Raw genomic sequence first — 13,158 nt, 5'->3', positions numbered from 1 at the left:
TTGTAAATCTCGTCGGGGAATTATTGAAACGTGCTAACACATGTGGAAAGACAGCATATAAGGAAAAAACCTAGCTTGTACAATTCTGTTGAGTTTGAAAGTAAAAGGACTGCTTCTTATGTAGCGCTTTTATTCTCTGCCTAAGTAGACCAGCCCATGACTGATAGTGTCCACTGTGTGTGTTTCTATACACGTATGCTTTTACTGCAGTGGTGGTGTGATGCTAATAAATGAAGCCTTTGCCAATCAGATGCCTTAAACATGTTACTGCGTGGCAGATCAAAATCCGACTGTTCTTGTCTGTCTTCATAATTCCATCAATGTTGACAAGATCCTCAACACCACTGGCTCTCCAAACCATGACAGAGCCTCCACCTGTTTTACAGATGGCTGTAAACACTCGCTGTTGGACCTCTCTCCTGACCTGCTTGAGAGTTTAAGCCAAAACATTCTCATCTCAATTCAACACACCATAAAACCCGTTCCCGCCGTTTTTCAGTCCAGTTCTCGTGTAAGCTAGCATGCCTTAGCCTTCCTTAAGAACAGCTTCTTAACAGCTAGTCTTCCACAGAGACCATTTTTGATGAGGCTTCAGTGAACAGGCCTTTGTCAAGTCTTAAGGACATGACTTTCAGATACTGTTCCCCTACTGTTGATTGTTTTTTAGGTTTTAGCCTGCCACTTCTTGTTTTGCTGAGATATGTCAGGCTTTTAGCTAATAGCTCTTTGGTAATCAGCTTCGTGGAGCGAAACTACAATTTTATGCCCGTCAAACCATGTCAGCATCATTTAACTGTACAAATAGAAATAAATGATGTCTTGATGCATGCTCAATCATCCGGGTAAGTAAATCCCAAAAGGTTTGATTCTGTTCATCTGGACATAGCGTTGTGCTACGCTGAAAATGCTATGTTGCGCTACGCTATGCTGAAAATGCTACGTCCAGATAAGGAGAATCAACCTTTTGGAAGGAATAAATGATGCGTTTTTCAACAGGTTGCTATTAGCAAAGTGCCTAAAGATATAAAATAGGTTATTTGCTAACTTGTGTTTTATGTGAAGACCCAACACTGGTTCATCCCTTGAGTTATGTGCTTTTTTAAATGGTTAAATAAATCACGACTCATGAGTCAGTGTTAAGTGGCTCTGGTTTTCTCTGAAAATGCTCAGGTACAAGCAGTTGACTAAAAGTGAGTGAAAAAGCATTCAATGTCCAAGAAAAACTTTGAAAGACCTTTAGGAAGCCTGGAGAACTTCCAGACCAAAAAACAATAAAGTCTGTCCTTGGGAGAATGATATAAAGAAAGATATAAAGAAATGAGACATTTGCACAGTACTGGATTTAAGATAGGAAAAAGGTGGATGTACAATTACTCCGTTGAAGAATGCCGTCAATAGATGTGTTGTATAATACACATAACATTATAGTACAATCTTATCACTATAATCTTTTAATCCCTATCTCATAATCTTATCTAACCTCACTGTGAGAGGTGATAAGATTGAAGAAACAGGTTGTACGAATTAACAGAAATTGTAAACTTCAAGGAAAACAAGTTGGGTCACAACACCTTCTAGTGTTTTTGTAAGAAAGCTTTAGTCAATCAATCAATCAATGAAACAATCAAAAAATCTAACTTACTTATTTACTAAGTCCTATTGTGTCACATACTGAACTGGAGGTTGCTACACATGCATTCATTTCATCACATTTGGACTACTGTAATTGATTATTTATAAGTCTAAGCAAAAACTCCCTGGAACATCTGCAGGTTGTTCAAAACGCTGCAGCAAGGCTTCTGACCAAAGTACTCGCATGTGACGCCATTGCTAATACAGCTCCATTGGCTCCATTTTAAGATTCTGGTTCTGACTTTTAGAGCTCTTCATGGACAAGCACCAGCTTAGATTATTGAACTTCTACAGCCCTGTGTCCCTAGCAGGTCCGTGAGGTCATGTGATCAGGGCCGATTTGTTATACAGCAGGGTTGGGCAACTCCAGGCCTCGAGGGCCGGTGTCCTGCAGGTTTTAGATATCACCCCGGGTCAACACACCTGAATCAAATGATTAGTTCATTACCAGGCCTCTGGAGAACTTCAAGACATGTTGAGGAGGTCATTTAAAAATTTGAATTGGACACATCTAAAATCTGCAGGACGCTGGGACTTGAGGCCTGGAGTTGCCCACCCCTGTTATACAGCAAACAAGGCTGAGAACTCAGGGAGACAGAGCTTTTGCCACTGTGGCCCCCACATTATGGAACTCTCTTCCTGTGAGCTTGAGATCTGTGGCCTCAGTAGTCTCTTTAAAAAAACAACAACAACTAAAAACTCATCTTTTTGGAATTGCATTTGGTTAATTTTTTGTCTTTGTTTTAAATGTCCTGGTATTTGTCACAGTATTCAGAAGCAGAACAAAAGGTAAGGCAAACTGATACAAAACTAAACATTAACCTAAACTGGGAGAACTAAAAAAACAACATGAAGAACCCTGATATGAACCTAAACAAACCTGGACAAGAAACTTGGAAACATGGCAAGAAACAACAGATGACCTGACAAGGAATGAATGAAAAAAAAAAACCCAGATTAAATACACACAGGAGGTGATCTGGGGAAGTAGAAACAGCTGACACAAATGAACATAACTACCTCACAGGGGAAAAGTAAACGCATTACACTAATGTGTAACTAAACACATTGAACAAAGAAACAAGAGACTTTCAAAATAAAACAGGAAACAGAGAAATGAAGACGTGACACACAAGCTTGATAACATGTAACACGCAGACAAGAAACACGACATATTGACACTGAAGACAAGAGAAGACTTATAAATGTTATAAAAGTAGTAAAACGAGAATGAAATCCTAACTACTAGTGGCAACACAAGAACTTAACATATTTCCAACAATATAAGGAAACAAAAATACAAAACAAACTCAAAACTGCACAGACCCGACATTATTTCTTTTCTCGTGAAGCACTTTGTAATCTTTGTCCTGAAAGGTGCTATATAAATAATATTTTTACTTACTTTCTCAGTTCTTTTTATTGAATCCGTCTCGTCTCAGGGTCAATAGAGGGAAAGTATCAAAGTACTTGCAGCAGTGCATAAACACTAAAAAAATGTCACACATATGAAAAAAAGAAGATTTGCCGAAAAAGAAAATGTCCCAGTGGTTAATATATTGTCATATGACACTGTTTGATTATTTCCTGCTGCATTTGCACTGGCTGAGCTGCTTGTGTTATAAATTTGATCTCATCCACAAGTGAGAAACAAGATTTAGATTCACGGTCAGATGCACGATTCTGACCGCTCTTTTCTCTTTGTTCTTTGCGACGTTTGGCCTCTTTGATGCCATTTGTCTATTAAATAATATAAATATGTTTCGGTACATGCATGTTTATCTTAGTTTAGGATGTAATTAGTCTGACATAATCTAAAGTTCAGTGTTGTTATCCAAGAGTGTAAAATCCACTTACCCTGGACCATAACTTTCTGCAAAGTCTCTAATCTAGCTTATCTATATAGACGCTTGGCGATTGCTTTAGGTTTGGCAGGGGATGCAAATAAAGCAAAGACAATGATTGTTATGACAGAAGAATACTTTAACTCTGGAACTTGTGACCTCCACCCCTCCCTCATGCATCATTATGTTTTATGCGTTTTATGTTTTATTTTTTTTAAAGATGTCACTTAAGTGCACTCCTTCAAACACTGCCAAGCATGGCTGAACAGGTGTGAAGAACATTTATATGGCTCAATAATTCATTCTTTATGCTTTTATGACCAGTGATGCAATATGTTTGCAGTGTGCAGGATATGGGGGATGATTATTAATAAACCCCAACACCTTGCAGCACCTTTGGCACTTCGGCACACTGGTCTGAGTACAGAGAAGCCAGCTGCAAGTGCAAGCAAATAAGGAGCGACAATGGGCGAGGAGCAAATTGAAATGGGCGATTCTGCTCTAATGGAGCCTATGAAGACTAAACCCGTGTTGAAACCTCAACCTAACAAATACGAGAGATTGTACCAGCCCTGCTTGGCTGAAACTGTGGGGACCTTGTTCTTTGTTTTCATCGGCTGTGTGTCTGTGATCGAGAACGTACCAGAAGCTGGACGGCTACAGCCAGCCCTGGTGCACGGTCTGGCTGTAGCCGTGCTGGTGGCTGTCATGGATAAAATCAGGTAAAGTTATTTATTAAGTCAAACGTTGGCATTTATGTTTTAGTTGTTGGATTGTTTGTTTGAATATCATTTATGTCAAACTTTAACCTTGGTCACTTGAAGGTTAAAGATAAAGTTCATTTACCTACCTTAAATCTTTTCAGGATATCTTTTGTAGATAAATGAGGCAGTGTATGTATAATTAATGCAAATAAATCAATTTTAAAATATCTAGAGGGTAAAGCAGGGATTTGACGTAGCGTGCCACATATGACACATTTAATCCTTGTGATGTCTTTATATAAGAAAAGGAAGGTCAGTTTCGACAGCGCGTCACTGCAGAAAATGCAAGAAATCTGTCGGCATAACTCTTTGAATTAAATGTGTAAAATCACATAACAAATAACAATTTCTTATAGGTCATCGCCCAAACTATCCTGTAATTATAAAACAGACCATTTTTTGTTAATGCACAGATTTATTTATTTGACTGTGGCTTCACTGTAACAAAAATAAATTTTTACAATAAGTGACGAAAAAAACTTTTTTGTGTCATTTCACTGTTAATCTATCACCTTGTTTTACTTTGAAGTAGCATGAGTGTTCACGGGGAGGTCTTTATCAGGAGTCTTTGCTGGCCCATTCTGGCCCCTGGGCTATATGTTTGACAACTCTAGGTTAAAGGTTTACCATGTAGACATTTACCAGATTTGAGTGGAGTTAGCTCAGTTTGTTCTCAACTTTGTCTTTGTTGCTCCTTTGCCTCCTCCCAGTGGCTCTCACTTTAACCCTCCCTTCACTGTTGCCATCTACCTGTGTGGAGGCATGGACCTGATGATGGCGGGGCTCTATATTGTCTGCCAGCTGATTGGAGGAGTGGTGGGAGCTGGAATGGCCAAGGTCAGTTGAAGGTTCAGCACCTTCACATCTTCTAAACGGATGCATGTTTGAATATCCTGTGAATTTTCACCACAACTGTACTGTTTCATAGCTGATGACCCCTCCAGAACGCTTCATCAATGCCACGGGAGCAGCGTTTACTATCCTCAAGTCAGACAGCCAGCTGTCACGAGCCATATTCGGAGAGGTGGCCATGACCTGCCTGATAACTTTGGTGGTGCTGCTGGTGGCCGTCAATACCAGGACGAAAACCCCACTGGCTCCTTTCCTGGTGGGCTGTACGGTCATAATCAATGTCTTGGCAGGGTGAGACGCAGGGCCCTGCTGGACAGGCAGTCAGTTATGGTCATCTTCCTCATGTACTCACTGTAGTTCGTTGTCTCCTTCTGGATAGTGGTTCAGACACTCACTAGCCCCTGGCCTCCTTCTTTCTGCTTAGTGTACAGTCTCAAGGTGCTGGATTTAGGGTGAAATCTTCCATGTGTGGTCATGAGCTTCCTTGTCTTGATGTCAGTGGCCAGCTTATTATCCCAGCAGTGTACCTGCGGGGCGATCATGGCTCAAGAGTTGGGAGTTTGCCTTGTAATCGAAAGGTTGCTGGTTCGAGACTAGTCTCGGTCCTTGGGCAAGACACTTCACCCATTGCCTACTGGTGGTGGTCAGAGGGCCTGGTGGCGCCAGTGTTCGGTAGCCTCGCCTCTGTCAGTGTGCCCCAGGGCAGCTGTGGCTACAATGTAGCTGCCATCACGAATGGGTGGATGACTGAATGTGTAAAGTGCTTTGGGGTCCTTAGGGACTAGTAAAGCGCTATACAAATACAGGCCATTTACCATTTTACCTGATCACGGGCAGGGCGGTGATATTAATTTGATAGCCTGGATCTTGTTCTTGCTATTTGCCTGTGGGATTCCCAGGTACTTGTAGCTGTCCTCAACTTCTGCAATGTTGCCTTCTGGTAGTGCGATCCATGGTAGATCCTGCACTTGAAGATGACTTGTGCTATTGGCTTGAAATTGCCCTCTAGTGTTGTTCACCTTTATATATTAATGAATCAAAAACTTTTACCCATTAATAATATTGTAAAAATATATGATATCCTGGTCTGATTGCTTTTGGTGCTTTAGGCATATTCTAAAGTGTTTTGCATTATTGGCCTACTTAAGCAGGATTTTATCTTGTGCTTAAGTAAATGATTTAAAAACTTGTTTTTCCTCTTGTTTAACTTTATCACTTATGTGCAGGGGTGATATATCAGGAACGTGTCTAAATCCTGCCAGGGCTTTCGGTCCAGCTGTGGTGACCGGCTACTGGACTTACCACTGGGTGTACTGGGTCGGTCCCATTGGGGGAGGTCTTGTGGCCGCTGCTTTGGTCAGGTAAGAGAAGTTACACATAAATGGATTACTAAATGAAACCGCGGGAATGATACACCAGTGTCACTGTCTCTTACTGTTTTTGCAGGATCATTCTGGGTGATGATAAACTCCGAATCATAATGAAATGACTCCATTTACAGCTGTGGTGCAGGATTCAATATATCCATAAGCTCTGTCTTTCACTCCATATATTTAAAAAAGGGCATACTTTTGGATATTTCTTTTTGATGCTGTTATTCCATGGCAGTTTGTAATCTATGGATTGTTGTTTAGTATAAAATAAATCAAGAAAAATACATAAAATCATTTTTTTTCTCAGTTCTTCCCCATAAAAAAAGAACACTGTCATTTAATCTAAACTCTTTATTGGGATTTTTTTCTGCAGTGTCACGTGTGCAGGTGTGAAACGACACAGTGTGATATTTTAAAAAAGAAAAACACACACACACAGAGCAGGATTATTTTTGGCGGCATGCTTTATTTTCGTTTTCCAACCATGATTTTAATGGTCACAAACTGCGCTTTTCACTGCCGACATCTCAACGGTATTTCTCAGAGAGACCCAGGGCCACGGCGGCCAAGAATTTATCGAAGGCGACATGAGCTTCCGGGGTGAAATCTTTAGGGAACATAGTGGCGATCACCACCATAATGGTGTGAGCCAGGATCTGCAGAGAGAGGAAACAGTTTACACCACATATGAAGTTTGCTCGGCAGAAATCGCTTTTAATAAACAGACTGTTTGTTAGTACAAATGCTAACAAACATAAATAAACTCGATCTTCTTAAAAACAATCTTTTCAATACATTGGATTACTTTGTTACATAAATTAACCGTGCGTGAAATAGGAATAGACAATAACCTCTGTTTATAACTGAAATCGCATATGCACATGATCCGCGTCTTACCTTGAAGTTAGATGGATCCACCCTCAGCTTGAAAGCGTGCAGCTCGCTCAGTTCCAGCAGGCCGCCTCTCAGGTTGTCAATCTTGGACACGGCCTCAGTGACTCCACCCAAGATCAGCTTTCCGTGAACCATCACGGGGTTAGAACCGGGAGTCAGGTCCGGCCAGTGGGAGAAGTAAGTCTTGGTTTGCGGATACACGAGGAGCATCCTGTGAAAGCAGAGATGAACATGGTGGGTCACAAGCTCCAGTGGCGCAATCGGTCAGCGCGTGGTACTTATAAGACAGTAGCCTGCAGAGTGATGCCGAGGTTGTGAGTTCGAGCCTCACCTGGAGCACGAGCTTATTTTAAGTAGTCGAAGTCATGTTAATTTGAAGCGTATTTAAATATTTGAGGCGACTGTTGCTGTAATTTGGCGCTGTATGAATAAAATTCAATTGAACTGAATTCAATAAAGAAGTGCCTATACAGCCTTACCTGCCCAAAGCTTCGCCTCCAAAAGTATCCAAAGACTTGGAGACCTTGGCCCAGAGTGCCTTGACGGCAGCCTTGTCTTTCTCACTCAGACTCATGTTGGATTGGTTGTCTCTTTCTCTCTGATGATGCTACCCGGCGAGGAGCTTTGCTTAAATTCAGTTCCCCCCTCGGTCACACCCACGGCATCTGATACCAAGCCGCAAGCTGTGACGCAGATAGGACTCATTCACCGGACCTGATAGAAACTTGTTTGGCTTTAGGCCAACGCAGAGGGTGATATCTGCTGGTGACATCTTGGGTGTGAATTTGCAAAAACACTCAGCATTTTTTCGTGTAGGATACCAAAAGTGCAACGTAACCACATTTTTTGCTTTGCAAGTTTGTGAGAAGTTAGAGGTGAAGCACATGGTCCCCTGATGACTGATGAGTGGAGAACATCTCAGGCGGAGTGATATCATGTGCAGAAAGTCTACAGTTCTAAAAACAATGAGTGAACTCGTGTCTAAGGGGTTGCTGTGAAATTAATGCCAATAAAACTGATTGATTCATAAAACTGAACACATTTTTCTATTACTTCCAGCTTTACTGAGGCCTGAACGAAGTAAATTATAGTAATAGTAGCCTAGTAGTAATAATAATAATGATCATTTTGAATATTTAGAAAACAATTCGATTCGATTCGTACTACTTAAATCAATCAATAAAAAAAATAAAGTATATTTTCGTGATGTGATCATCATTTAAACAATTTTACCAATGAAGTACAATATACGTATAAGAAAATGATCTATTTGTAAAAAAAAAAAAAAACAGGTTTCGTGATCGCAAAGAATGTGGGTCATTTATGGATGCAGGTAGGAGTTACAAAAATGCGTGCATGCACATTACGCATTTACAGAAAAGAGCGCAAAATTCTATAATATATGCAAATACACTCGGTGGATCTAGGATATACTAAAAATACAAGATTAAAAAACAGCTCTTCTTATCAAATTGAAGCTGTTTAAAGCTTTCTCAGATTTATCAGATTTAATTTTTTAATTCAGCATTTTTTTTCTTTTTTGGCTCGGGCCATAAAATAAGTTCCTATCAGTGGTAGAAAATAGAGCAGACGGCCTTTATCAGCCAGCTCAAGTGTTCTTAATCAAAACACATGCATCTTTGGGCGCAGGGGGGTTTGGGTGGAGGGGGGTTCGCTGCTGCAGATAACGCCGGTGTGGTTTACGAGATATAACTTAAAGAGCGTCAAACACTCTCGAGCTGCTTGGCAACCATTCCTCACATTTAAAATAAAGACAAATAAAGACTAAATAAATAAATAAATTCTTTCATTTTTCTCCGCATAAATGTTTAGCCTTTTTACTTATATTTCTATATAATGTTGATATTTTTGTGAAGATGTGAAGTTGTTGAACCTTTATTTGTATAATATCAGCCAGATACAGACGAATTATGAATTTCCATATTAAAAAAATAAATAAATCAGAATTCACATTTAAAAATATATACACACTTTATTTAGATTTTAAAAAGTGGGGGACGCACTTTGATCAATGTTGACAGATAATTTTCAAAAGGCCTATTTTACATTTTATGAATTTTATCCTCTGTGTGATTTGTTTAAAAGCAAAATAAAATAAAATAAAATAAAATAAAATAAAATAAAATAAAATAAAATAAAATAAAAAAAATCATCAGCAACTCAGGATTCAGCTAATAATAGCTGAATAAATAAATAAATAAATAAAAATAATAATAAGAATTATCAGAGACTTGAGGACTGCATTTGAAATAACTGTAATAGAATATATACATTATAAATATTGGGAATATTTTGCGCATAAAGTATTGGGCTTTGGAATCTTTGGCCGCACAATAACTGCGCTAATTGAAATTTTGTTTTTGGCTTTGCTAAAATTGCGCAGGACACGAATAACAAAACCGTATCAACAAATCCAGAAACTTCTGGTGAAGTCTGCAGTTTATCTCACGCGCATCATCTCCAGCCTATCACAGCAGACTTCTCATTTAGGGTGGGGGAGCTTCGACGCATTTAAATAGATGCAGGGGGTCTGGTGAAGCACTATTCAGCCTTTTCCTTCAAGCCTGAAGAAAAAAATCATAATCAAACGCCACCATGGTTGAGTGGAGCGAAACCGAACGCAGCATCATCACCAACATCTTTTCCAACCTGGACTATAACGACATTGGGCCCAAGGCTCTGGTCAGGTAAGGAACACATCTGCAAGAGGACAAGCCTTCCTATGACGTGCTCTGGGGCCAAACTCACGTGTGTTTCTCCCTTGCAGGTGTCTGATCGTTTACCCCTGGACTCAGAGGTATTTCGCCTCCTTCGGTAACCTCTACAACGCCGAAGCCATCAGCAACAACCCTCAAGTTGCTGCCCACGGAATCAGAGTGCTCCACGGTCTGGACCGCGCTCTGAAGAACATGGACAACATTAAAGCCACCTACGCCGAGCTGAGCGTCCTGCACTCAGAGAAGCTGCACGTCGACCCCGACAACTTCAAGGTAAACCTCAGAACCCGCCTTTCTTCTTCTTCTTTTTAATGCAAACACGACATTTTCTCATGCCTTTTTTTCTTTCTCCATGCAGCTGCTTTCTGACTGCCTGACCATTGTTGTTGCTGGAAAAATGGGTTCCGCTTTCACCCCAGAGATTCAGGCTACCTTCCAGAAGTTCTTGGCCGTGGTGGTGTCCGCTCTCGGAAGGCAGTACCACTAAAATGTAGATCCGTCTGCATCTGGAAGCCAGAAGGAGATCTAACGCCTGTTTCAATATGTTATGGATCACCTCAAAAAAGAAATAAAGGCCCACTGAAGCAAAGTTTACGTTTTCCCTTTGTATTTATTTTAATTTTACACATGCTTATATTTATATCTTATATCACACTGGGGGGCTGGATGCCGAGTACAGGGCAAATAAAGGATCTCGTTAGTGCTTTTATGTTTTTAGACTGTAACATGGCGAAATATGAGAGCGGATTTAACTCTTGCAAAGGTTATAATTAAAACGAAACTAATAAAAAAATGTATTTTATAGGATTTGTAAGTAAAAACAACCATAACCGCAAAATGACCAGTAGCAGGCTGTTCTTCATTCTAACGAGAGTACCCTATACTTGTTTTTCAGTATACTAGATACTACTTTGTTTATTTCATTTTCTGTTGGGCGATGAATTGCGTGCACAGCTGGGGATTTGTTGTAAATTACAATTGGAATAAACAAACAAACAAACATACATTTAATTTTAAGATTATATTTTTTAAATGTACTTTATTTATCTTGGTTGCACTTTCTATTTCACTGTTTATGCCGCTCTCCTCACTGTCAATCAGAGATGGGCAGTTACTTGTAAGGAGTTACTGTAATCCGATTACTTTTTTCAAGTAACGAGTAAAGTAAGGGATTACTATTGCAAAAAACGGTAATTAGATTACTGTTACTTTCCCGTAGGAACGCTGCATTACTGCGTTACTAAAACCGTGATTTTTTTGCGAGAATGTCTCATGACAGTGACATAAGCCAGTGCAACATTGGTGACAACAGCTGTGTGCAGATCAACAACGGATAATATATCGAATACGGAGAGAGTATGAGGCTGTGTCCCAATTCAGGGTCTGCACGCTTGAAGTACGTGCACTACGCGTACTACGTACGGTGCATATTACAAGTACCAGAAGTGCGGAAGTGAGAGGCCGTGTGTGTGTGTGCAGTGTGTGTGCGTTTGTGTACAGAGAGACAGCCAGGTTCATAATGGATATAAGGAAGTTTTTTCAAAAAAAGAAGCCACATTCAGGTAAAAGTGTAAAATCAAATGATCAGTCAATCAAGAATAATGTTGGATCAGCGTTTTAATGTGTATATCTTTTATTAGATGTTCATGTGGTTTGGTTATTTGCCTTTTGGTTGAAAGTACACTGGGAGGGGACTTTTTTGTTAGTGATCTTAATAGTATTTTTTCATATTAATGCAAATTTTCATCTAATTGAATACAATCTATTTGTGTATGATTGTCAGTCCAAAGAGGGAGAGAGGAAAGAGGGGAATGTGAGGAGAAAGTACAAGGTCAGGAAGAACCAGGTAAGAAAACAGACAGGGAACAGTGACAGGCAAAACAGAAACTATTAAACTGACAAAAAGAAAAAAAATTTTTTTATTCATACTAGGGATGCACCGATACCACTTTTTTAGAAACGAGTACGAGTACGACTACTTGCATTTCAGTACTCACCGATACCGATACCGAGTACTTAATAAAAACATGATTTAAATTTACAGGTAACAGCTTTAGTCCTATAATTTAACAAAAAAACAAACAAAACAAAAACAAAACAAAACAAGGGACTGGTTTGGAATTAAGAACATTTATTTAAAATGAAAAGCATGTTGTATGCAACATATTACAGAATAAATAATAATTTAAACAGTGACAGTACAACTCAAGTATTTTTTTCAGTTTATTGTAAACTCTGCCGCTTTGGACAACACAAGGGGCATTAATAAACATCTTTGCCATTTAGTGCACAATATTTGAATAAACTAACAACATCCACCGACATAGAACTGTGGCAGTCAGTGCAACTGACACCGTGGTCCTCGTCTGTTTCTCTGTTTAGAAGTCACACTAGCACAGTCACAGCTGGGATGACATCAGAGGCTAGTGCGTCGTAGCTGCTCACTTTTTTAGTTAGTTCCTCAAAGGGGGCGAGGATGGCAACAGTCGTCTCCATAAGAGCCCATTGGTGAGCGGTGAGATAGTCAGGGAGTTCATGCTCGGACACATACACGCCCAGCACTCGCTTTTGCTCAATGAGGGACTGGAGCATGTAATATGCAATATCCAGCGCGTCTGTACGTCCTGCTGCAGTCTCTTTATTGGCTGGTTGAGCTGTCCCTGAATGTCCTCGAGGCGGAAGTAGGCTAAGGCGGAATGTTTAAAGTGCCCAACTATTTTCCGTCCCACTGCTATAGCATCAGCTATGCTCCTCTGTGCTAATAAGCGTGGGTAAACTCTTTGTACTCGTTGTCGTGTTGGGATTTTAGGTGCTTGATTAAATTACTTGTGTTAAATGCGCTACCTTTTGAGCCTCCTCTGGACAATTTCGCTGAGCACAGTTTGCAGTCCGCCTTTGTTTTCGTGTCTTTGTTCACTTTGAAATAGCTGTCCCCGGCTGACTTGTCTTGGCTTGCCTTCTCCCAGCTCTGAGATGAAGCCGGGTTCTGGGGGCGGGCACTCGGCGCCTGTGATTAACCCCTTACATGCCGCTCAAACATAGACAGGTCTCAGACCGTGGT

General features: G+C 40.2%; 3 protein-coding genes and 1 non-coding gene across 4 annotated transcripts; 3 read left to right on the top strand and 1 right to left on the bottom strand.

Moving 5' to 3' along the window:
• Window positions 1-3,893: 3,893 nt before the first annotated feature.
• aqp8a.2 (aquaporin 8a, tandem duplicate 2) lies at window positions 3,894-6,657 on the top strand. Its single transcript, XM_006800902.3, has 5 exons — window positions 3,894-4,198; window positions 4,951-5,077; window positions 5,169-5,383; window positions 6,319-6,453; window positions 6,539-6,657. The coding sequence occupies exons 1-5, from the start codon at window positions 3,942-3,944 to the stop codon at window positions 6,579-6,581; spliced, it is 777 nt and encodes a 258-aa protein (XP_006800965.2). The 5' UTR covers window positions 3,894-3,941; the 3' UTR covers window positions 6,582-6,657.
• Window positions 6,658-6,911: 254 nt separating this feature from the next.
• Window positions 6,912-7,998, bottom strand: hbae5 (hemoglobin, alpha embryonic 5). The gene is made up of 3 exons (XM_006800900.3): window positions 7,839-7,998; window positions 7,363-7,570; window positions 6,912-7,121 (listed from the first exon to the last, which is right to left on the bottom strand). The coding sequence occupies exons 1-3, from the start codon at window positions 7,931-7,933 to the stop codon at window positions 6,993-6,995; spliced, it is 432 nt and encodes a 143-aa protein (XP_006800963.1). The 5' UTR covers window positions 7,934-7,998; the 3' UTR covers window positions 6,912-6,992.
• Window positions 7,605-7,698, top strand: trnai-uau (transfer RNA isoleucine (anticodon UAU)). The gene is made up of 2 exons: window positions 7,605-7,642; window positions 7,663-7,698. It is a non-coding gene; the product is annotated as a tRNA-Ile (tRNA).
• A 1,910-nt stretch (window positions 7,999-9,908) lies between the features above and the next one.
• Window positions 9,909-10,686, top strand: hbbe2 (hemoglobin beta embryonic-2). The gene is made up of 3 exons (XM_006800901.3): window positions 9,909-10,067; window positions 10,148-10,370; window positions 10,456-10,686. The coding sequence occupies exons 1-3, from the start codon at window positions 9,976-9,978 to the stop codon at window positions 10,582-10,584; spliced, it is 444 nt and encodes a 147-aa protein (XP_006800964.1). The 5' UTR covers window positions 9,909-9,975; the 3' UTR covers window positions 10,585-10,686.
• The last annotated feature ends 2,472 nt before the right edge of the window (window positions 10,687-13,158 follow it).

Source organism: Neolamprologus brichardi, chromosome 8, assembly GCF_056152115.1.
Source record: "Neolamprologus brichardi isolate AB-2024 chromosome 8, ASM5615211v1, whole genome shotgun sequence".
Lineage (NCBI taxonomy): Eukaryota > Metazoa > Chordata > Actinopteri > Cichliformes > Cichlidae > Neolamprologus > Neolamprologus brichardi.
Note: the sequence above shows the minus strand (reverse complement) of the source record. Positions and strands in the feature narration are given on the sequence as shown.

What these genes read in the sequence shown, in the direction of transcription:
- aqp8a.2 (XM_006800902.3), top strand. Translation starts at nt 3,942, where the DNA reads ATGGGCGAGGAGCAAATTGAAATGGGCGATTCTGCTCTAATGGAGCCT. An exon ending in GCTGTCATGGATAAAATCAG is followed by an intron (nt 4,199 to 4,950) that starts GTAAAGTTATTT and finishes GCCTCCTCCCAG; the next exon opens with TGGCTCTCACTTTAACCCTC. An exon ending in TGGGAGCTGGAATGGCCAAG is followed by an intron (nt 5,078 to 5,168) that starts GTCAGTTGAAGG and finishes ACTGTTTCATAG; the next exon opens with CTGATGACCCCTCCAGAACG.
- hbae5 (XM_006800900.3), bottom strand. Translation starts at nt 7,933, where the DNA reads ATGAGTCTGAGTGAGAAAGACAAGGCTGCCGTCAAGGCACTCTGGGCC. An exon ending in GGAGGCGAAGCTTTGGGCAG is followed by an intron (nt 7,571 to 7,838) that starts GTAAGGCTGTAT and finishes CTGCTTTCACAG; the next exon opens with GATGCTCCTCGTGTATCCGC. An exon ending in TGGATCCATCTAACTTCAAG is followed by an intron (nt 7,122 to 7,362) that starts GTAAGACGCGGA and finishes CTCTCTCTGCAG; the next exon opens with ATCCTGGCTCACACCATTAT.
- hbbe2 (XM_006800901.3), top strand. Translation starts at nt 9,976, where the DNA reads ATGGTTGAGTGGAGCGAAACCGAACGCAGCATCATCACCAACATCTTT. An exon ending in GGGCCCAAGGCTCTGGTCAG is followed by an intron (nt 10,068 to 10,147) that starts GTAAGGAACACA and finishes TCTCCCTTGCAG; the next exon opens with GTGTCTGATCGTTTACCCCT. An exon ending in TCGACCCCGACAACTTCAAG is followed by an intron (nt 10,371 to 10,455) that starts GTAAACCTCAGA and finishes TTCTCCATGCAG; the next exon opens with CTGCTTTCTGACTGCCTGAC.